The following is a 24,247-nucleotide window of genomic DNA, read 5'->3' on the forward strand; positions in this document are numbered from 1 at the left end:
ATGAGATTGACTTGTCTTTTTTTCTTCCCTTTGAAGAAAGGGAGGGTAGGAGAGAGCGGATAGAGAGTCATGGAGAGCAAGTTATGGCTAGAGAAGATAGGTTTGGTGAGACCTACTCAAGGATACGTGTAGGCGTGATTGAAATTTCATTTTTTGATCAAGTGGAAGAGCGGGGAAATGAAGAGGTCAATCTTGATATCATTCCTACGATAGCTGATTTGAGACAACAACAAAACTTAGAGTTATCATGTTCTTCCACGATTTCTCAGGTACGTAAAAGTTATAGACCTTCTGTACTTTCGTCTCGTTTTGTAGCCTATGAGTCTTTTTCTCCTCATCATCATATTTTTTTTGCCTTAATTCATTCCTACGTTGAGCCTGAGTTCTATGCAGAGGTAGCAAGAAACGAGGAGTGGCAAAGAGTCATGGTTGATGAAATGAATGCATTTGAAAGAAAGCATGAAAACTAGTAAAACATTCTCCAAAGAAAAATATCATTGGCAACAAATGGGTGTACAAAGAAAAGACAAAGCCAGTGAAGAGGTATAAAGCTATATTGGTAGCTAAGGGGTCCAGTCAGCGTTTTGAAATTGATTTTGCACAAACTTTTGCTCATGTGGCTCATATGACCACAATTTGTACACTATTATCAGTAGTTCAAACAAGCACCTCGAGCTTGGTTTGAGAAGTTCAATTCAGCAATGAGGTCACTTGGTTTTGAGCAATCATCATGGTCCTACTTTGCTTGTGTCTTTGTCTGCTCTTGTTGCTTCTTTACATAGATGATATGGTTCTCACTCGAGATGACATAAAGAAGACTGAAGAGACCAAAAAGAAGTTGGCCAATATGTTCGAGATGAAAGACTTGAGGCGTTTGAAGTATTTTCTTGGGCTTGAGATAGCCTACTATCCTAGGGGACTCTACTTGTCCCAGCATAGGTATGCTAAAGATTTGGTTATAAAAGCAAGATTGCCAGATGACCCAAAATAAGTAAGTTCCCCTGTGGAGGCAAACTTGAAGACGAGGGCAAGTGATGGTCTTGAGCTAGAGGATCGTGTAGGGAGCCCTATATATTTAACTATGAGTCAGTTTATAAGGGATCCCTGCGCTCATGAAATTTTGGATTCTTGGCAATATGAATAGTGCTAATATTATCACAATATAGTTTAGTTTTCTTTTCACATGGAATTTTCAATTCCATAAATAGCCATCGTATCCAAATAAACTCAACCACAACTTGAGCCATCGCTCTGGATTTAGCTTCTGCAGTAGACAAAGCAGCCCTTTGTTGCTTCTGACTCTTCCACGAGATCAAAGAGCTTTCAAGAAAGACAAAACCTTGTAGTGAAAAGTTGCTCTCTAGTAGAGCCTCCAAAATCAGAATCACAAAAGGCTCTCAACTCTTCGTCCTACGAAGATGAGAAAAACATGCCATAGTGCATAGTCTCTGACATATCTGATGATCCTGAGTATGGTGTCATTATACAAGAAGGGCTTATGAAGATGGGATTATAGCATTGGACCATGTCAGCTCAAGGAATCATATGGAAGATGTGTTTACAAAAAGTATTTACCCCTTGTATTTCAGTTATTTACATCCTTCCAAGTTTGAAGGGGAGTATTGAAAGTATATGTAATATAATATAGTATAAACATGTGCAAAGTAACTTTATAAAGCTATTATGTACATACCCTATAAAAAAGAGGTACACTAGTCTTTTTACCATTTTCTTTTGATGTACTCTAAAGGGGGGTCGACCTTCTTTTTGTAAGTGAGACCTCTTTTATTACGATATTGCTTGAATAGAACTTGTGTTCTCTCCTCTCTTGTGCCTTCTCTAACCCTAGCATCTCTTTCTTCTTTCTTCATATTTCTAACTGCGAGAAAGCTCGACAATTGAAATGAGGCAAGTAGAAAGAGAAAATCTTTTCTCCTTTCCACATGGCCTTAGACCGTAATTTGAGCAAGTCCAGCCATCTCTACGTTGTAGAACTTTTGCTCCTGCTATAAGTGAGGCTCTTGCCCAAGTGTGTCAAGCGAAAACTAAACTTGGATGCACAAGACTAGTGATGAGGTCCTTGATGTATCAAGACCCGGAAACTAAGTAAAAATCTATAAACTTCCTCACTTTGAGAAATACAATGGAGGAAGAAGGAAGATCATTTGTCACTTTTGTAATGATACTAATGAACCGAGACACATAAGACCGGATTGTCCAAAACTCAAAAGAAAGGTGACGGCGGTGAGTGAAGAACCTCCAAACGTGAAGAAACGAGAAAATGAGACAACTTCAATGATTTAGCTATCACTCAAATTACAGACGTCGTTTCGCAAATTATAAAAGTCACTCCTACATCTGATGTTGTATCTTCCTCTTCTCCTCCATGTAAGACCTCTTAGATTTTGGATTCGAGAGCCTCATTTCATATGACATATAATGAATCCTTACTTTTCGATTGCACCAATTCATATTTTTCAAGTGTGTCAACCACCGATGGAACTTATTTAAATGTGAAAAGCATAGAAAATTTTTAATTTTCAAATGATTCAAAAAAAATCTTGTTCCAAATGTTAGAGTTATTCCAAAACTTAATTTAAATCTTTTTTTGTTATCAAATCTCTGACTATGGGTTTAAGGCTTTTTTCTCATATAAGGCATGTTAGGTGCAAGATAATATTGTGAAAAGCGTTGAGGTGTAGAAGTGAGGCGTAAGGCTCAAAAAAATTTAACTTGAAAAAATCCTTTAAAAATATCTACAAATACAAATAAACAAAAGAAATACTTTATTAATGAAACAACTAATAAGAAATAAATAATCTCAAATAAATACCAAAAATATGAGATTAACATGTAAAAATAACATTAATGCAATAACTTGATCTATGTAAGTATCTAAGAAATAAAATATGATCATTCAATAATCAACAAAATTAAGTCAATTAACTATGAATGCTTTCACAGAAAAATATAAATTCAGATTATATTGTAGAATATACATAATTACATATATATAATTGTATATACATATATAGTCAATTACTCATAACATATCAATATAATCAACAAAATATGAATCCAGTCTTTCATAAAAAAAATCACAGAAGCAAAATAACTATGTATATGTTAACAAAATCAACATGCTTTCAGGCTTTTATAAAAAAAAAATAATCAACAAAAATAACTTTGCATGCTTTCACAAAAAAATAAAAATTCAACTAATAAAAATTCAAAAAAATAAAAACATACAAATAACAATCAAAAGAAGAGGGAGGAGGCAAGCGGAAGGGAGGAAGAACAGGGGAGAAGAAGAAGAAGAAGGGGAGGAGGTGAAAAGAAGGGAGGAAGAACAGGCAGAGGAAGGAGAAGAGAAAAATGAAGAGGGAAGAAAGAAGGAGAAGAATAGAGCGGAAGGGAGGAAGAACGGGGAGAAGAAGAGAGAAAGAGAGAGGCATATGATACTTGCCGTGAACTTTTTCTTCTTGTGGTTCTTCCTACGCATCTTTTTCCCCTTCTTCTTAGAGACGAGACGCGAGAGAGAAGATGCAAAGAGAGGGAGAGTCGAGAGGCAAGATGCAAAGAGAGGGAGAGTCGAGAGGCAAGATGCATAGAAAGAGGGAGAGACGAGATGCAGACAAAGAGAGAGGGAGTCTGAGAGAAGAGAGAGAAGAGGAGAGAAGGAGAGTTAGGTGAGAAAGAGGGAGAGGCGAGAGGCCCAGCCCTAATTAGGGTCGGGCTCAATCCCAAATAATGGTCAAATTGGGGCTTTGACCTCCATTTGACTTGATTTAATGAAGTGCACCTCTTCCTAAGGCATACTCCTCATAACCCATGAGGTGTGTGCCTTGGGGCCTTTACGCAATTTAATTGCTTCAAGGCATAAAGGGTCCCACCTTGGGGCGATGCGTGCCTTTTGCACCTTATGGCGTGTTTTTAACACTAGTGTAGGATCTCCAGTCAGAGAAGTTGATTGGGCAAGGTCATAAAAGATGAGACCCTTACTATATGGATTTTTTATTTCTTAAAGGATTTTTTTTAAGTATGCTAAAGAGGTTGACTTACAGTTTGGCATAGACGTCTTCGGCATCCAAGTATACCCAAACTATTTATTTTTCCGTTTGTGGAAAAATCCTGTAAGAAAAAAGGCTATGTAATGATTGTATACCTGAAAAAATAAAATTGTTACCTTTTAGTTTGAGAACCTCTTTATCTAATGAAATTTTTGAATTGGTGCATTCAGATGTGCGGGTCTAGCTCCCGTTATGTCAAAAGGTGGATTCTCATATTATGTTACATTTATAGAAGATTTTGGTAGACATACTTGGATCTACTTTAGATTCAAATCCGAAGTGTTTTCATGTTTTAAAGATTTTCATAATCTTGTAAAAAATCAATTTAAAACAAATATTAAAATCTTCCGCTCTGATTTAAGGGGAGAATTTCTTTCAAATGAATTTTAATCTTATCTAAAAAACAATGGTATTTTACACCAAAAATCATGTCCTAGGACTCCTCAACAAAATGGAGTTTTCGAGAGAAAACATCGTTATATTGTTGAAACTACTAAGACTTCACATATTTCAAAATAAGTTACAAAAAGGTTTTGGACCGAAGTTGCTCTCACCGTAGTGTATTTAATAAATAGAATGCATTCTCAAGTCTTAAAAAACAAGTCTCCAATTGAAAAGCTTTTTAAAATTATTCCCCATTTGAAAAGATTAAGGGTTTTTTTATGTAAATGCTTTGTGCTCCTTGAAAAACATGATAAACTCTCTCCCAAAGCTATTGGATGTGTATTTTTTAGATATGCTGATAACCAAAAAGGCCATCAGAGCTATAATTTAAAAAATGATACTTTATGTGTCTAGGAATGTTACTTTTCTTGAAAAAACTAAAGAAAAATCTGAGTACGCTTTTTGTTTGACTTATTGCCTAAGTCAAATGTTGAGATTGATGATTGTGAAAATCGATAATGAAGTTAGTGACAATACTGAACCAAGCGATTAATCAAGCGATGAAGGAGAACCTACTTATGATCTTACACGTTACTCTAGATGTGATAATGGGGAGCATCCATGTACACTTGAAAATTATAGTAAACCGCTTGAAATAGAGAAACCTAGTCTTAGAAGATCGGAACAAATATCTAGAACCCCAAGTAGGTTTGTTTTGTAGTAATCATTCTCTTCCAATTATAGGGCATGTCTTCTAGCCATTCAAGGGCAAGAGGACAATAAGATGTAGGTGTGTTTTCAAGATCAAAACAAAGAGTGATGGATCACTAGAAATATACGAAGCTAGGTTGGTTGCAAAAGGGTATTCCTAAGAATATGGTATTGGCTATGAAGAGACCTTTGCCCCAGTAGCTCGTATGACCACCGTTAGGACTCTAGTTGACGTAGCATCCATTAGAAATTAGCCTATATATCAATTAGATGTTAAGAATATTTTTCTGAATGAAAATTTGAAAGAAGAAGTCTACGTGAATCCCCTGGTCTAAATATTGAAAAAGGCATGGTTCTCCGTCTTCGTAAAGCTTTATATGGGCTTAAACAAGCCCCTAAAGCATAGTAAGAATGGTTTAGTAGGAGTATGTTACATTTTGGATTTAAATCATGTTATATTGGCATTGCTCTTTTAATAAGATCTATTGGTTCTATGATTGTCATTTTGCTCCTAGATGTTGATGATATGAGTGTCACCGAAAGTGATAAGAAGGGAGTTAAGAAATTAAAATTATGCTTAAGAAAACTTTTGATATAACTAGCCATGGTTTCTTGAGATATTTCTTAGGTATTGAAGTAGCCTATTCGCCAAGAGGATATATTTGTCTCAAATAAAGTTTGCAATCGATATTGTTGCATGTTCGAGGATCACAGACGAGAAATTGGCTACCACTCCTAAAGTGATTAATGTCAAAATAAAAGTTGAAGATGGAGTATTATTGGATGATCCAACTCCTTATAGGCAGCTTATTGGATCACTAATATATATGTCTATTGTTAGATAGGATGTTGTGCATGAAGTGCATAGAGCAAATCAATTCCAGCATGTGCCTACTTCAGTGTTGTGTTGAGAATAGTTTGATGCATTAAAAACACTATATCTAAAGTGTTATTCTTATCCTCTTCATTATTAAATTTTATTCTAAATAACTCACACTCAACTATGGGTTTTTGTGTATATTTAGGTGATTCTCTTATATCATGAAGTTGTAAAATGCAGCAGAAGGTGTCGTTGACATCCACGGAAGCTAAATATAGGGTGATGGCTACAACAACAACTGAAGTCGTGTGGCTACAGTCATTACTTACACATATGAGAGTTGATGTCTCGGAACCTTCAAAGTTATGATGTAATAACAATAGTGTGATATATATATAGCCAACAATCATACATTTCATGAGCGAACAAAGCACATCGAAATGGATTCTTATTATGTTCGAGAAGAACACTTGAAGGAGACGATTGATTTACCGTATATACCATCTAAATTTTAGATAGAGGACTTCTTCACCAAGGCTCTTCCTCTACCACGATTTTTTTTTCTTTTTAACAAACTTTTGGTGATCTCACTATAAGTTTGAGGGGAAGTGTTAATATATATATATATATATATATATATATATATATAATCACTAGAATATGAGAACTAATGTGTGCACAGCGATTTTCATGGATTTTTTGTTCTTTTCTCTTGAATCTAACCATACGGATGTGATCTACAAGCTTCGTTTTATAAGAACTCGCTTTTGAATCATCTGATTTTGATGGATAAACGAGACTTTTTAAGGCTTTAAAATAAATGACTCATAATCTTCATAAATATTCAAGCATTCAAAAATCGTATTTTTTCATTGAAAATACACGATCCAATGGTTGATTCCTAGCAAATTCACCATGCCAAGCACATCCACATGGTTGGATTTGCGAAAAGTCTTGGAAAAGCCCATATTTCTAGTTCTCATGTTTCAGTTCTCATATTCTAGTGACTCTTTGTGTTATATATACATATTTATTTATGAGTGATGCGTTGGTTCTGCCCACTTTCTCATTCTGCACCCTTAAAATCATGGTTTTTTGGTATTTTTTCTCACATCTAACACCATAGATGTGATTTATAGGTTTTGTTTAGTGAGAACCAGTTTTTGGATCACCGGAATCTAACCTGTATACAGGTTTTTCCGGTGATCCAAAATCAATGGCTATGACGGCATCAATTTTTTTCAGCTCATAAAAATACATTTTTTCGTCGGAAAAATATGATCCAAGAGTCGATTCTCACTAAATCGAGCATGCTAAACACATCTAATGATTCAGATCTATCATAAAACACTTCAAACTATGGGGCAGAACGAGAAAAAGCAGACCTAATATGTTCAGCTCTCTCTCTCTCTCTCTCTCTCTCTCTCTCTCTCTCTCTCTCTCTCTCTCTCTATATATATATATATATATATATATCAATGGCTTTTTGGTCATTTCACATCATGTAATAGGGACAGCATAGTAGGGGTTGTATGGACTTTAGGGTCGTTATTTTCTGTAGTTTTATTTTTTGACTGTTACAGTCCATATGACTGTTGGACTGTTCCGGACAGTCAATATGATTGTTGGAGCTGTCCAACTACTAGCTGGACTTCTGCCTTTTTCTCTCCTCTTTGGCTCTATAAATAGAGCTCTCCCTTGTATGAATCCATGTTTTTCTAAGCATTGTTGTGGTTCAATACATTTTATAGTTTTACATATCTCCTTTGTTGAGATTGTGATTGGCCCATTAGTGGCCCTATTGTAACTGTGCTCTCTTATAGCCCTCAGTGGCATTCTATTATATTTGTATTGTTTCATTTCATAACTCTCTTTGTACCTTGTCACTTCAAGTGCTGGCTCTTGATTCTCTTCTCTTAAGAAATCTTCTATTTACTGCTCTTGAATAACTCCTGCAGATTAAAATTCCAAATTGAGTCTAGGACTCAGAAAGAGTTTAGCAGAATGAAATGTCTCTATCCATAAATGTACATATATAGAGAGAGAGAGTAATGTGGCCCGGGTTTTCCTTGCTTCGGCAAGGGTTCCTCATCATCAATATATATATATATATATATAGAGAGAGAGAGAGAGAGTAATGATATGGTGCTTCAGGAGCACCTACTCCCACCTACTAGAAATCATATTTGTAGGTTGCATCTTCTCAATCAGACCTTATTGACGTACTTTACACAGTTTATTTGATAAGAATCGTGTTTTTCCGACATAAAAATAGGTTTTTTAAGTCATGAAATTTTGGTACATTGTGAGCCGTTGATTATTTGAAGATCTTAAAAAACCTGTGTATGGCATAATCACATGATCTAAAACTTGTTTTCTGCTAAACAATGATTGTAGATCATATCTACCGGGTCAGATCAATGAAAAAAGCTCAAGAAAATTGAAAATTTGAAGCTTTTATTAGGCGGGAGTACGTTCTCGAAGAGCACCCCCATCATTCATATATATATATATATGTGTGTGTGTGTGTGTGTGTGTGTGTGTGTGTGTGTGCATATCCAGCCTTCAGAAGGGAATTGACTACGTGAACCTATAACTCTCAAGGACCAGTAGCATCAAAAGACCACAGGACTGAGGGAATTCATGTTCTCGCAAGGGAGGAAAAAAAGCAAAAAGGGGGGAAAAAGTAGGAGTCCGCATGATAAAGAATTTTGGCAATAGGCTATTGATACTTTTAGAGCTTCATATTGCATATGCCCTTAACCGAAGAAGACAAGACGTGATTATCCCAAAATTCCATACGGAATAGCTTCTTGCAAAGGAACAGTTCCTGGACCATAATTAATATGCATTGCCTTTTTTCTGATAAGCAAGCTGGCGTTAGGCAGACCCCTACCAGTTGCACAACCGTACCATTGGGTTTGTTTTGAACTTGCAATGTCCCCAACACTAAGTGAAGTGCACTACTCCTACCAGACAAGCGGAGCCCCCGTTCGTCAATTAATAATTAATATGCATTGCTAACAAAAGAAAAGGACGCAACAAATAAAAGAAGCACGACCCTTTGAGTTTTGATGCAAGAAAATCAAATTCTAAGGTAAATAAACAAGGGAAAACTCATAGTACCATGATGGCACGGCTCCGTGAATGGGGAAGTTCCTGAAGGAACTTTTCAAATGCATCTACTCTAACTCTTCCCTTGATCTCAAGAAAGCTTGGCCACTCTTCTGTTGTTGTTTTCTCACCACTGTACCAAAAGCACAAATTGCAGAAATGATGTGAACACAAATGATTTACATGTCTTTTCAGGAGGGATAATCAGTATTTCTAGTTATAGATATGTTCAACTAAAACCAATAACGATTGCAGAATGGAAAACTTGCAAAATACGCAACTACAGGACTGAAACCTATTCCAACAAGCGATCAGTGATAAGAATGAAAGCACAACATACAGGGAAAAGAACTGAAACTATGGAATAAAAGGAAAAATGCATCATGAGATCCAGTGCTTTTCCAGAATGGGAGCCAGTTAAGCAGAGATCATTAGATAGGTAGCATGTTGATGTCGCAATAGAAAAAAATAATGTCTTCATTAAAGTACAAGGAATAAATGAAGGATACCAACAAAAATATTTACCAAGTGTTATAATGACAACCTAACATGGCAAAAGAATGGGGTTAGTAAAGCTTTTTACAGTATACATGTTAAAAACTGAAAAAAATGGTTAATAAAAATCTAGGAAAGCGTATAAAAAAAACTATCAAAATAACTACAACTGTACAACATGAACAAATACCTAAGCATTTACACATTTTAATATTTATATAATGATGCCTATTAATGTATTATACAAAAAAATCATTTTTTGGTGTTAATCATAGTCACAAATCTCGTTCTCGAGATAATATCGGTGAGGGAATATCTCGGGATATTTTCAAAAAATGTGCTTTTCTAGGCGAAATTCAGGAAAATCTCAGCAAATTAAAAAAAAATATATAAATATATATTTTGAAAGAGAGAGAAAGCATGTAGTTTTTGGGTGAGTATTATGTATTTATGAGAAGCCTCCCACACACTTTATAAAAGGAGGGTTTCCCTCCATTTTGTTTCAAAAGAGGCCTGCCCATCTCAGGTGGGATGGGCATTAAATGCCTCCTTTCTTTTAAAAGTGTGGGCATTAAAAGCCTCTCTCTTTTTCAAGAAAGTAAGAGAGGAATAACGGTGAGCATTTAAAGGTTTCTCTCTTTTTCAAAAAAGCAGGAGAAGCAATCAAGAAAAGGTTTGCTTTTCTTATATTTTAGTTATGGTTAACTTGCGATGTAATCGTGATATAATCGTGATAATATCATGAGATGTTAAAATAAGTGAGATTTTGAAAATCTCGTGATATTATCGAGAATCTATGTCACATAGGTGCGGATGTGGGTGCGGGTACGGGTGTGAATTGGCACTTTAAAAAACTTGGGTGTGGGGAGGGTATATATATATATATATATATATATATATGTATATATATATATATTAACAGTTTTAAGTTAACATTACGTGTATGTGTGTGCATTTATTTATTTATATATATAATATAGATAAGACTTGACTTGGTTAGGGTTAACTGAATCTACTTTTGGACAGAAATGGACCTCAATGTGGTTGACTTCACCTGACACAAAGGAAGTTGTGTGCAAGTGTCGCACCCGCATGGTTGCGGGTGCGACGCAGGTACAGTGCCCTGTTAGAAGAGTTTGTGTTACATAGTCGGAAATATTATGTTTTGTGAATATTTCATGATAATACCGCAAGATTTTCAAAATCTCGGCGATATTTGTGACTATGGTGTTAATTAAGGATTATCCAGTAAACTCAGCATTCAGTCTAGAAAATCAGGTACTTAATGTGGCATTTTGAAGTATACTGTTTTCTTTAACTATGCCATGAACATGCTCAATCTTGTGAAAATTATTAGAAAGGTAACAAATTTCATTTTAATGTGTAAACAGTGAATTAAGCAATGAGAAACAATAGCTGAATCAGTAATTTCGAAAACCATGAAATAACATTCCCAAAATAATGGTGTTTTTTATAAATATGCAAGTCATATGCTACACATAACACTGCATTAGGATCAGTATTCTCGTTAAGATGCATAGACCACAAAAATATGAGGTACCTACAAAAAAAATAAAAAGACTTTATATTACAAATGAGACAAAAATGGACATTTTCCAGATTAGGGTGGGGGTTTTAGAAAAGAAAATTGGAAAGCAGAAGCAAATGATCATCCAAGAAGGTCTGCAGAAAATAAGCCAAAATTTTGGAGTGTTCAAGAGAAAACAGGAAAATCCAACTATAGTACTATTGAAGGTTAGTGGATGGAACAATCAAAAAACAAAAAAAAAATACAGTTCTAAACATAGTAAAAAATATCAACAAGATATTCAATTTATCACAATATTCACAAGATATAAAAACATAGTGATAATTTTAAATTATCACATTTTAATATATTGCCATTTGGATACAAATTTATTTGTTTTTATGTTTTCTTTATATTATCATATATTTTCCTTCACTCTTACATTGATTTGTGAATTACAGATATAACACATCTAAGACCAGCCTGGACCATGTCCACAGTTAGGTACAAGTCACAGTATTTTAACATCAGATCCAGGTACTAATCAACTCAGCTGATCCTGACCTAAGACTGACACATTGTCAACCCCCCCTATTAGCCTTCTTAGTCAACCCGGCACAAAAAAAAGGAGCACAAGAGAAACAAGAAGAAAACTGATCAAAATGAACATAAGAAAAATCCAAATGATATAAAGGGCAATCACAGGAAGATGTGGTTTATGCTCTTGTATAATGACAGGCTGAAAATTGAGAATAAAATCCAGCACAAGATCCATCAAATCGCAAGAAAGTTATTAGAATTTAGAGCTACAAGAAATATGCAAGCTATGTCACATGGGTGCGGGTGCGGGTGCGGGTGCGGGCGCGGGCGCGGGGATTCTGCACTTCCAAAAAACCCGGGTGCGGGGGTGCGGCAGGGGCAAAAATGTAATATATATATATATAAAGGGAGTCAGAGGAATAGGCGGGGGGGGGGGGGTTGCAGCTGTCAGCTGCTGTCAGCAGCTGCAGCTGCAGCTGTCAGCACAGCTGCTGACAGCATTAATGGACCTTAATGATCCTGTCAGCTGCATAAATTTTTTTAAAAAAAAATTCGAAGCCCATCTGGGCAAATTTTTTTTTTTAAAAAAAATGGTCCTTAATGATCCTGGGTGCGGTCAACGCACCCAGGATCGGGTTGACCGCACCCGCATCGAGTCGCGTCGACGCGGGTGCGGCACCCTCCTAGCCGAATCCCTGTGACATAGTATGCAAGAATATAGAATATGAAAGCTCTTGGAGAACAACAACAACAACAACAACTACGCCTTCATCCCAAAACAATTGGGGTCAGCGATATGAACCAAAAAGAAATTCATTTTGGGTCTTCCACATGAATCCTTTTCCTCCAATCATTTCTATCCAACGCCATGTCCTCGGTGAGGTTCAAAGCATTCATATCCTTTCCTATCATCTCCATCCAAGTCTTCCTAGGCCTACCCCGACCTCTTTTAACTAATATATTTTCCCATTTCTCCAACCTTCTAATTGGAGCATCATTAGGCCTTCGCCGAATATGTCCAAACCACCGTAAACGATTCTCTCGCATCTTATTTTCAATGGGTGCAACACCTACCTTCTTACGTATCTCTTCGTTCCGAATCTTATCTTTTATTGTATTTCCACACATCCATCTAAGCATCCGCATCTCAGCTACACTCATTTTTTGAATATGATGTCTCTTGGCAGCCCAACATTCCGTACCATATAGTAAAGCGGGTCTAATAGTCGTCCTATAAAACTTTCCCTTCAACCGCAATGGCATTCTACGATCGCACAGCACTCCAGTAGCACTTTTCCATTTCATCCACCCAACCTTTATCCTATGATTTACATCTCCATCAATTTCTCCATACTTTTGAATGATGGATCCCAAATATTTGAAATAATCATTCACCGGTATATCTTGCTCACCAAGCTTCACTACACTCCCATCACTGCTTCGTTGCTTACTAAACCGACATTCCATATATTCAGTCTTACTCTTACTCAACTTAAAACCTCTATCTTCCAATGTCTGTCTCCATAATTCTAACTTAGCATTAACCCCAGCTCTAGACTCATCAATCAAAACAATATCATCAGCAAACAACATACACCACGGTACATTTTCTTGAATTGATCTCGTAAGTTCATCCATCACTATCGTAAATAGGAAAGGGCTTAAAGCAGATCCTTGATGTAACCCAACCGTTATCGGAAAATTGGTTGTCACCCCTCCACAAGTGCGGACATTGGTTACTACTCCTTCATACATATCTTTAATTATACTAATGTACTTGAGAGAAACACCTTTCTTCATCATTGTCCACCAGAGAACGTCCCTAGGTACTCTATCGTATGCCTTCTCTAAATCAATAAAAACCATATGCAAATCTTTGTTCATCTCTCTATATCTTTCAATAAGTTGTCTAAGAAGATGTATAGCTTCCATAGTTGATCTTCCAGGCATAAAACCAAATTGATTCTCCGATATCATGACAACCTTCCTCAACCTAGACTCAATCACCCTCTCCCAAAGTTTCATAGTATGACTCATGAGTTTTATACCACGATAGTTTGTGCAATCTTGTATATCACCCTTATTCTTATATAAAGGCACCAAAGTACTCTTCCTCCACTCATTAGGCATCTTATTTGTTCGCCAAATCAAGTTAAAAAGATTTGTCAACCATTCTAAACCTTTCTCTCCCAAGCATTTCCAAGCCTCGATAGGTATACCATCTGGGCCAACTGCCCTTCTTGATTTCATTTTCTTCAAAGCCTCTGCAATTTCTTTCTTTTGAATCTTGCGCATGAAGTCACGATTTATCTCATGAAAAGGAATGGAGAAGTCTCCAAGATCTTGAGCATGACTATCATTAAATAGCTTATCAAAATAATCTTTCCATCTCTCCTAAATCTCCTCATCTTTGACTAAAACCCTTTGCGTTTCACAAAAACTAAAATGAAAAAAACTCACAAAAACTAAAATGAAAGCTCTTGGAGACACATGCAAAAAAATCACAAAAACTAAAATGAAAAAAACAGTTCAACTCTCTACTCTCTTCCCCTTCTGTTCTCCACAATCTCTAGATTTATAATGAAATCTCTATGAATGGACTTTGGTCCCCTTATTATATTTTGTGTGTTGAGAAATGTAATACTTGTATTAACAAGATTTCTGCTACCCTCTATATTTTGCATATATGTTTATTCTAGAGGGGTACACTTGTAATTCAGTCATAGGACTGTAGTCAACCATTTTTGTCTTCTAGTGTAACCAAAAAGGGATGTCTCTATATGTTGTAACTCTCTCATTCTTTTGTAGCTAATGAAGTCTCTTTTGTTTTGCCTCTCCAAGCTCTCTTCTATCTCTTCTTGTCTCAATATTCTGAAACTATCATGCTTTTATATGAAAGGTTCTTATGCACAGGGGAAACAAGGTAATAAATTGAGGAAGTTAAAAATACTATCAAGAATAACAAAAAGAACTTCATAAAAAGACAAAAAAATCGAGGGGTATGACACATAAGAAAATATATTAAAGCAACAAAAAGGGAGACCAAGATAATTACAAGCAAAGCCAAGGGTGATCACTTGATACTACCATCTTAACATGAAGGAATAATAGATAGTCAAGCTTCGCCAGATTAGAAAAATCAGGTTCAATAAAGTGAAGAAAGGGTTCTTTGCAAATGATTGATAGATGAAACACTTTAATAAATTATTAAATGAGAAATGACCATAGAGTGCCTAATGAAGAATAGATTTCCTAAATGGGTGTAGAAGTTGAAGCAACAAAGCAAAAGAACAAAAAAAGGTCCAAATAGCATTCTCCCGAAAGCATAAACTTAGATGGGTAAAACATGACCAGACTGGTGGCTAAATCATTCAGTTATTGCAAGGAAATGTCCAATGAACAACACCTTGATCCCTATATAAGTAACAAGGGTACTGAAAATGTGCAAACTAAGGTATTAATCTTATCAGCTTTAGACTAAACCCTAACAACTGAAATATCTAAAAAGTGAGATTAAACAGAAACTATTGCACTGATCTAGAACAAAAATTTGATGCAACCAAGCCGGTCAATGCTATAAAAGACAAAACATGAGCTTATTTAATTATACAAACTTTCAAGATGAGCTGAAAAGAAAGCTAAAACCACATGCAAAAACATGTGTTCCCAAGTGGGCTTCTCCTTGTATTCTCTAACCTAGGATAAAGAAACATGACTCCAAAAACCGCTTATATATAAGAAGGGCAGATAACAGTGATGATAAGAATGCAGGCTTGCTGCAAACACAAAACAACTATACCAAATCTTTGCACTGCAACACGTTTAAGTTTTTAGCACAGCCTATAACATGAAAACAATCCCAATGGAACATCATGCAGATAAATTAGCAATATACTAAAAATAAACTAGAAAAATCAGGTGGGAAGCTAAGAATTGCTGACCTTTTAAAGTATGCCATGACATTAGCTGTAGCAGAGATATTCAATTGAACAAATCCTTCCCAGACCTTCTCACCCTGAGAAGCACCAACAGATCGGCGTACTTTGAACAGTCTAGGCCTGTCACCAGATTCCAATGTGTTCATCTCCTTACGCTTTATGTTAGCATTGTCAGGTTTATCCAGGCCAGCATCAGCAAGATTTGTTAAGTGACCATCTAACTCACTAGACTGAGGTCCCATGCTGTCCAAGTCCTTTCCATCAGGGTTAGGTACACTTTCTTCAGACTGTAATGGCAAAGTCTCAAATGGTTCAGATTCCAGTGAACCCATAAATTCATCTAAAGAAACAATTGGAGGAAGAAATTCAGTGTCCCTCAATTCCTCCACAGTAAACTCAATAAAATCAGTATGTTTTCTACTGGATGGATTACTTGAAGTATCTTTCGAGTCACTTTTCTCAGTTCCGATTGATCCTTCGGTCTTTTCAGTGTTCTCAGACTCAGACAGAATTTCAGCCTTTTCAGTGTTGTTGGCTTTAGGAGGAGATTGAGAAAGTAAAGTTTCCCCAATACCAACTTCCACTGAAAAGTTATCATCTCGCTCAACTTCAACCTGAAACTCTCCCTTGTGAGTCTTCTTTACTAAACGTCGCACATCAACTTCTGAATCAGGCAACACAATCATATGAGCAAGTTCTTCTGCTTTCGCTATCCTCCACTGAGATAGCTCCTCCGAGGCAAGCTCCTCTGCAGTCATACAGCAGAGACGGTCAGGTGCAATTTCACCAGACATTACCCGCTCCCTCAATTCTGGATTGGTACGATCCTTTAAATTGAACAGAAGAGATCGAGCCTTCTCCTTATATTTCTTATTGACACCTCCAAATAATTTAAACAGTTCAGATTCAATTTTAACTGCTAGTGTTTGTGGACATTGACGCAACAGTTCAGGGATGCCACTGGTGATGCTATCATGTTCCATTTTGGGTCTTTTAAAATCACGATGTTTGTCTGATTCAGCATTCAATATACACATGTCCGATTCATTGGTAAGACAATTGGCTTTTAAATGATCTTTGTCCTTTTCACTTTTGCTGTTGCTTGATATAGTGCCATTAGAAGTAACAGAAACCATCTGAAATTCTTGCCCATCAATATTTGACTTTTTCAGGGGACCACTAGGAAACTCATTAATCCATTTCTCTGGAGATAAAGCTTTTACTTCATCCAGAGTCTGATCCAAGCCTTGAAGTTCACTATTTGAAACTTCAGGAGGCCTTTCTGAAGCAAGGCCTTCAGAAACTAATGTAGCAGAAGCTGACTCAACATGTTCAGGTGTCACAGGGACCTTGTTTGGAACATCCTTGTACTGATTCTGTGAAGTATCTAATCTGGTTGACAACTCACCTTGATTCTGAGAAACCAAGGCCAATGCTGAAGCTAAAGATTCCCTCAGCTTGGACCTCACAGATTCAAATGACTCAGGCACACCTTTTGGAGATGGCTCCATTGGCAACATTTTCACTGTAATTATGTCCAAAAAGATTTTTTGCACATGAGATGATAATCATTAACAAAGGAAGTAAATTCACATAGCAAGCCTAACACTCACACAGATTATTATTATAGAAAGAAGTTGTAAAAATGAAGAGATACTTGTAAGAATATGATTAATGATGACAAGTAAAGTATCATTGCAAGCATCAAAAATCAACAGACTGTTATGGTATATGCCTGACTGGAACGAATTGGTGATTAAAGAAAAGACATAATATTTTGATTCATGTGACCACTCAATATCAGAACTTCAGACCAACAAGATGTTCTTTGCTGAAGCAGAATGCAAGCAAGATGAACTATTTGCATTTTATGCCAAACCAATGATGTGAGGAAATTCTTTTCCTTTTTAATGCATAAGTAAAAGAAAAAGTGGTTAAAAAGAGTAGGTAAACTTTATTTTTTAAGCAAAAAATCATCATTGAAGCTCAAATAAATCTTAGGTTGAACTCTCTTAGAATCAGTGTTGTACTTATCGTTACTTTTTGAAAATATGATATGATACACACTCGGATCGCAATACGAGTGTGTATCATACCTATATCGGGTGTATCATACGATACACCCTTGTATTGTGCCGTATTGTATGATACAGGGTGCATCATACAATCCAGATGCAATCCAGGTGCAGCGCACTTAAAAAAGACCCAAAACTTACTTTTTAAATTTTGGGTTTTAAATGCCTCTTGAGGGCCGACTTCTCCATTTGTTTAGAAGTTGTTAAAAGGAAACCTACGCACCCTAGGAGCCGTGAAATCGATTTAGGTTTGTGTAGAAGGGAGAGGACTTTTGCGATTTTCTCAAGGATGAGTACATTTTCATCATTTTTTCACTCAAGGAAATGGGTTAAGGTAAAAAAATCAATATTCTTTGCTTTTTATTGAGTTTTTTTGGGAGATGGCATCAAAGGATCCGACATGGCAATGGAGCACTCAAGTAACGAGTGAAAACCGATTAAAAATCAAGTGCAACTATTGCCGAAATTCTTTTTCGGGTGGTATCTCTTGGTTAAAGCATTATTTAGCCAAAACACATCATAATGTGCAAGCATGCACGTCAAGGAAATCGCCGGTTGTGAAATGGCAATGCTTGATGATCTAAGAGGAAAAAGACAAGAAAGAGAGATGAATGATGCAGAAATATGGTACGTGGAGCCCGAGGAAAATGTGTATTACGAAGATGAGCATTTTACTTCTGATCCTACAACCCTAGCATAGGATCAAGAGTAGTAAGTTCTACAACGAAGGGGAAATGTGTGACCGGTGTCAGTAGTAGTGTCGTAGCGGACACAAAAAGAATAAGAGGGAGTTCTTCGAGAGGAGGTAGAGCTAGAGGCTCTATTAGAAGTTTTTTCTCTCCTAGGACTGCCCTTAAGGCGCAACCAGACATTCATATTATTATGACTCATCAACATTTAGTCGTCCAGGCGAATGTTGCGGTTGGAAGATGGTTTTATCTATGATGCTTGTCTGCATTCCTTAAAATGTGGCAAATTCTTTTCATTTTTAGGTTGTCATGACCAGTATCTCGCCTGAACACAAGATGCCCTTATATCATGCTTTGAGATAATAAAAAATGTACATACTAATGTGAAAGAAGTGAAGACATATTATGAAGTCAAGGAGAGAAACTTGATCTAGCATCATAGCAAATGGATGGACAGACAAAAAGTCGACCTTGATAAAAAAATTTGTATATTGCCCCGAAGGAACTATGAAGTCAATTGATTTGGCTAATATGCCCAAGACAGGAAATGTATTGCTCGGAGTTTATGATAAGGTTGTAGAAGAACCTCAAAATATTGTGCAATTTATTATTGATAATGCAGCAAATTATATGACAGCAGGTAAAGAATTTACAAAAAAAATTGAGTCATTCTTTTGGACACTATATACTGCTCATTGCATAGACCTCATGCTTGAGGACATCGGCAGCATAAATAAGATAAAAAAAACAGTTGAATGCTACCAAAAAATTACTAAATTTATTTACAATCATGAATGGGTTTTGAGCCTAATGAGAAAGTACATCGGTGATGCTAACTTGATTTATAGTGCAGTTACTAGATTTGCTACGAATTTTTTGACAATGCAAAGTCTAGTAAAGAATAGAATTGCACTAAAAAATGTTTAATGTATATCCACATGTATAAAAAAAATCCCATAGAAATTATAGATATTGTATTCAGAAGTGAATTATGGGATTCATTTGTGAAGTTGATGAGAATAATTATAACTTTGGTGAAGGTGTTTCGATTGGTTGATAGTAAAGACCGACCAGCTATGTGTTATCTCTATGAATAAGGTCATAGATAAGGCAAAAGAAGCTATTAGAGATAATCAGAAGGGAAAGAAAACATTATACGTACCTATATGAACATCATTGATCACAAGTGGACTAGGAAACTTCAGCAACCTCTTTATATTGCAACATATTATTTAAATCATGTATTTAGATACTCCCCTACGTTTAAAATGGACAGGAAAGTCAACAAGGGACTTTTGGATTGCATCGAAAGGTTGAACCCTGAGTATAACATTCAAAATCAAATTCATAAAGAGATAAAAAGTTATGATAATGCATTATATGAAATTGAGAGACCTGCAACAGTGTGAAACTGTGCCACGATGCGTCCAGGTAGTTTATTTTGTCTATTTCAATTTTAATTTCATATTATTATTTAGTTACGATGTTTTGTATGATTTTATTTGTATCTGTTATTGTATTGATTTTTCATTTTCTTGTTTTTTTCAAACATGTGGTGGGACAGGTTTAGAAGTGATGTTCCAAATTTGAGAGCTTTTGTCGTTCGCATTCCTAGCCAAACATGTAAGGCAAGTGGATGCAAGAAAAACTGGAATATCTTTGCGCAAATCCATACAAAAAGAAGAAATAAATTGAAGCACAAAAGGCACTACAACTTACGAAGGTATATAAAATTATAAAGATTATTTGTCATTTTCATGTGTTTAATTTTAATTTTTTCATGCCATCTTTTCAGGTAAATCGAAAAGTTAGGATAAAGGAGGCATAATGAGCAATTTGATCTCAACTATTTGGAACATTTTGATGAATTGGATGTATGTGTTGAAGAACAATCAAGAACTCTTTTGAATGAAGAGGACATTCAGTGGATTAACATGGAATGTAATAACCCCAACTAATCCTCGTAAAAATAGTGAACTTTTTTTTAAACAATTGTGGAAACAAAACTCAAGGATCCGAGGTCTCACAGATTTAATATATCCCAAACTACAACATAGAATCCACCGAATCAAAAGATAATAATGAATCAAACTTTATTAATCAATGTATGGTTGTCACATGAAGTAAAACAGTAAAATCGTCTATGACAAAGAGCCACCGCAGGTAAGAACCAAAGTCCTTTGTACGAATTACTTTAAAAATTCAAACAATAAATAAAATGCATAAACTAAATTCATGCATAAATTCAGAGGAATACCTTTGAACATCCCAAATTTTTCAAAATTTTGTAAATGTTCCCTTTTTGCCCCTAGGCCCCATTTTCTGAGTAAATTGAGTCATTTTCGCTCAAAATCCCAGTTTATCTCTCGGATTTACTGGAATCAGATCCATTTTATATATTTGACCCAATTTCAGATTTGGATACAGTTCAAAATCTAAATTTGAGCCTCATTATCCAAGTTTTAAACCAAAATTTACAAAAATATCAAAATTAATTTCTGAAAGGCTCAGATCATTCATTTGGTATCCGTCTGGATCCATTGCTCTGTACTTCATGATTCGAAGTCCAAAATACGAATATCTCCTCAAATTCCGGATAAAAAACCCATTTTTCTGAAGAATTTTTTCAGAAAACCCTTCTTTTTGTAAATATTTCTCAAAAAGAAAATATACAAAAAAATAGTTTTAAATCTCTGATTTTCCTTTAGTTTTAGAATTTTATGATAAAAAAAATAAAAAATACAAAAAATATAGAGAAAATAAACAAAAAATCAAAATAGCAAAGAAAATTACAAAAAAATAAGTTTTAAAAAACCCTTTTTAAGAAAACTTTTTTTAGGACCCTCTTTTTGAAAAATTAGGAAGATTTGCAACGGCTTTCGCCTTCTCCCGTTCACGAGCCCTCTCGGCTCTCTCTCTCTCTCGTCTCTCTCTCTCTCTGCTTCATTTCCCACGATCGCCCATCGACGATCGGTTGAGCCTCTCTGGCCTCAACCCTCGATCACCAACAAACTCCCTCTGGAAGCATCAATCGCCCCCATCAGCCTCCACCCTTCGATCGATGATCGCCTCTCGCATCCACCATTAAACGCTAACTGCTTCCTTCCCGATTCTTCCTCTCCTGTCTGTATAAGCAGACGCCGAGGGAAGAGCAGGCATCCATCTTTGCGCTATTGCTCCCTTGAATCCGTTAAGAGTCGATCACCCTCCAAAATTCTCACATCATCCTTCGTGACTCCACCAGAAGCCCTCCTTTTCTCTCTTGAATCTCTCCTGGAGCTCCAGAAGAAGCCTCTCTTCCCCATCTTTGGAGATTCCACGAAAATAGGTGAGTACCCCTCTTCTTGTTTAGTTTTTTTTCTCTGAAATTTTCTTTTGGTTTTTCTGTTTGCAATCCTCATTAACGCGCCTCGAATAGCATTGGGTCATCTATAACGATCCCAATCCATCCCTGTGCAAATTTTGGGCTCAGGCTGTCGGATCAAAGAATTCGACAGGGTTCATTCGAATCTCGGTCCAATTTTGCTGCTAAAAACCGATTTCAGCCTGATTTTCTGTTGAACTTCCCATCTCCTATATGATCGACTGCTATATACTCTGTGCCTGGCTCATTAGACTCTATTTCACATCTTTCTTATAACTATAACATCACTTCTCCTGCTTTAGTATGATCTTCTGTTTTAAAATCGGATCTCATCGTGTATATCCTGTCCATTTACTGTAAGCATCACCCAGTCGATTGCGTCTGATTCCCTGTTCATCTCCCCTTTGAGTTCATGGCATATCATTTTCCCTCTGAATTCAACTTCATCACATTCATCCTATGCATGTTTTGCCATTTTAGATCTAATATCCTCCTGTTCCAAGTTATAAGTCTGTTAGTTATGTATTTGATAATGATTGAAATCTAGAACTCGGCCCCTTCTAAAGCTTCGATTGGAAAATTTTAATGCATTACTCTGATTGTCATCTTGTATTCCATTTGAATGTCTTGTTCCGAAGATCAGTTGCTTATCTAAAAGGATGTTCCAATAATGTTTAATTTTTTTTTTCTGGAGTTATTCATGATAGGACTGTTCTTGAATTCATCGTTTGGTTTGAGGTGTATAAGTTCACCTTCAGTCAGGTTGATTTGATTCAACATGCGTTGGTAATGATATATGCTCCCTTGTATTTTATCAGTTACTCTTCTACATATCGGATGGTGAGTTTAGAATCAGAGTGGAGGTTTGATGAATCTATTTTCTAATGAAATTGTATGATATAACTCATTTTTGATAACCTGAGATTACCTGATTACCTATCACCCAGCTGATAGGATATCTTTAAAATTTTACCCAAATTTGTTGCCTACTCTGTCAGGATGCCTTCACCGAATTTGAATAAAGGTTTTAATCTGAGCATCCAACCTGTTGTTGGTCAAATCTCTGTATTGTTCATATAGAGACTTGCAAGAGCTATCATTTTGGGTAAGTATATCTCAGTAGTTAACATTATTATATTTTTTGGAAAGTCACGAAGGGAGTAGTAGTTGTGTTTGGACAACTTCTGTGGGCAATTGGCTGTGGTTATTGGTGTTTTGGCCTATTTGGGCAATGTGTATGTTTATGGAAGTAGGAAAGTATATAATTGATTCCTGCGAAGTTGGGTCGAATCAACCAACATTTTGGGCCAAATATGTTAAAACTATTGTGGATGCTTCCAATATTGGTGAAATTGGTCGTAATGACTGTTAAAGAAGAATCGGTCTTGTAGCTGTGAGAGAGGAGCAAATGCTTCTTCATTGGGATCATTTGTCATCATGGTGAAGGCAAAGCTGCAGTTCATCGTGAGCATTACAACAATTTTTTTCAAAAAAAAAAAATCTAATTCATCTGGTTGCAGGTACAAAGTGAAAGACTTCATCTTCAAAGCTAAAAGCAGAGTCCGTTGATCGCCAGGAAGACAGCATAAATTCAAAAGAGGTGAGTGCTCTTGATATCTGTTGATTCACCTCACCATCATAGCATATTCTCACTGTCTCTGTACTTTGATCTCCCATCTTCATTTTTGCAATCATGATTTCATACACCTGCAGTTACATTCACTTTCATAGTATGTGTAAATGTTGGTTCACTTCACAACATCGTCCATTCTGTAATTACTTATGGAGTTATTAGGTATAGCTCATTTGGTTTCTGATCATAAATCAGTCCCGTAGGCCTCCCTACCTGAGTCCATTTGCAACCTAAATCACTGTCTCTATACACAGCCAAAAAGTCATACTTAAGGACGCCAAAACCTGATGATCCATCGTCCATCTTTTGTTCGGCTCCATCATATAGAGTGGATATTTCGCAGGCATGAGGAAGCTGACAATCACACCCACTGTGTGCCTGCGGCATGACTGAAGAAGTGTATGCAACAGCAACCTGCATTGGATTTAAATTTTATGCTATGTTTTAGTTCATTTAAAGGTGTCCACATTGGTCATTCTTTGATCTTATGGGTCTTCTCCTGGCGATCAGATGTTATATTTTCATTTCCTTTTTATTTTGCAGGAGCAAAAAGGTTTTTTTTATCATGTTGCTGAACTAGATTATTGTATATGATATTGTAGTTTTATTTTTGGGTCCAAAACAGATCGCATTATTTCCTGAGGGCTATACTGATAATTATTTGCAATTCATTATAATGAAATATGATGTTCCACAGCCGGTCGTGATGATGGTTGGGTTGCAGGGCAAAGGAACATATTAATCTCCATGCAAAACCTCCCATATCACTGCAATCTTACCTTCCTGCAAGCATATCACTTTCACCACACATTGTACATACCTTCATAGTGCTCATTCCATTATGATGCATCCTAATTACTACCATCAGTCTAAGAGTCGGCCCGCC

General features: G+C 36.1%; 1 protein-coding gene across 1 annotated transcript in view; it reads right to left on the reverse strand.

Moving 5' to 3' along the window:
• LOC149830012 (uncharacterized) overlaps positions 1–24,247 on the reverse strand; it is a 62,538-nt gene that overhangs the window by 26,766 nt on the left and 11,525 nt on the right. Inside the window, exons 2-3 of the mRNA XM_090016249.1 lie at positions 15,604–17,125; positions 9,112–9,232 (exon numbers count right to left, since the gene is read on the reverse strand). Coding sequence (XP_089872375.1) covers positions 9,112–9,232; positions 15,604–17,120 — 1,638 coding nt within the window. The 5' untranslated portion in view covers positions 17,121–17,125. The remainder of the gene's footprint in view (positions 1–9,111; positions 9,233–15,603; positions 17,126–24,247) is intronic.

Source organism: Nuphar pumila, chromosome 8 (assembly GCF_984573655.1).
Source record: "Nuphar pumila chromosome 8, dmNupPumi1.hap1.1, whole genome shotgun sequence".
Classification (NCBI taxonomy): domain Eukaryota; kingdom Viridiplantae; phylum Streptophyta; class Magnoliopsida; order Nymphaeales; family Nymphaeaceae; genus Nuphar; species Nuphar pumila.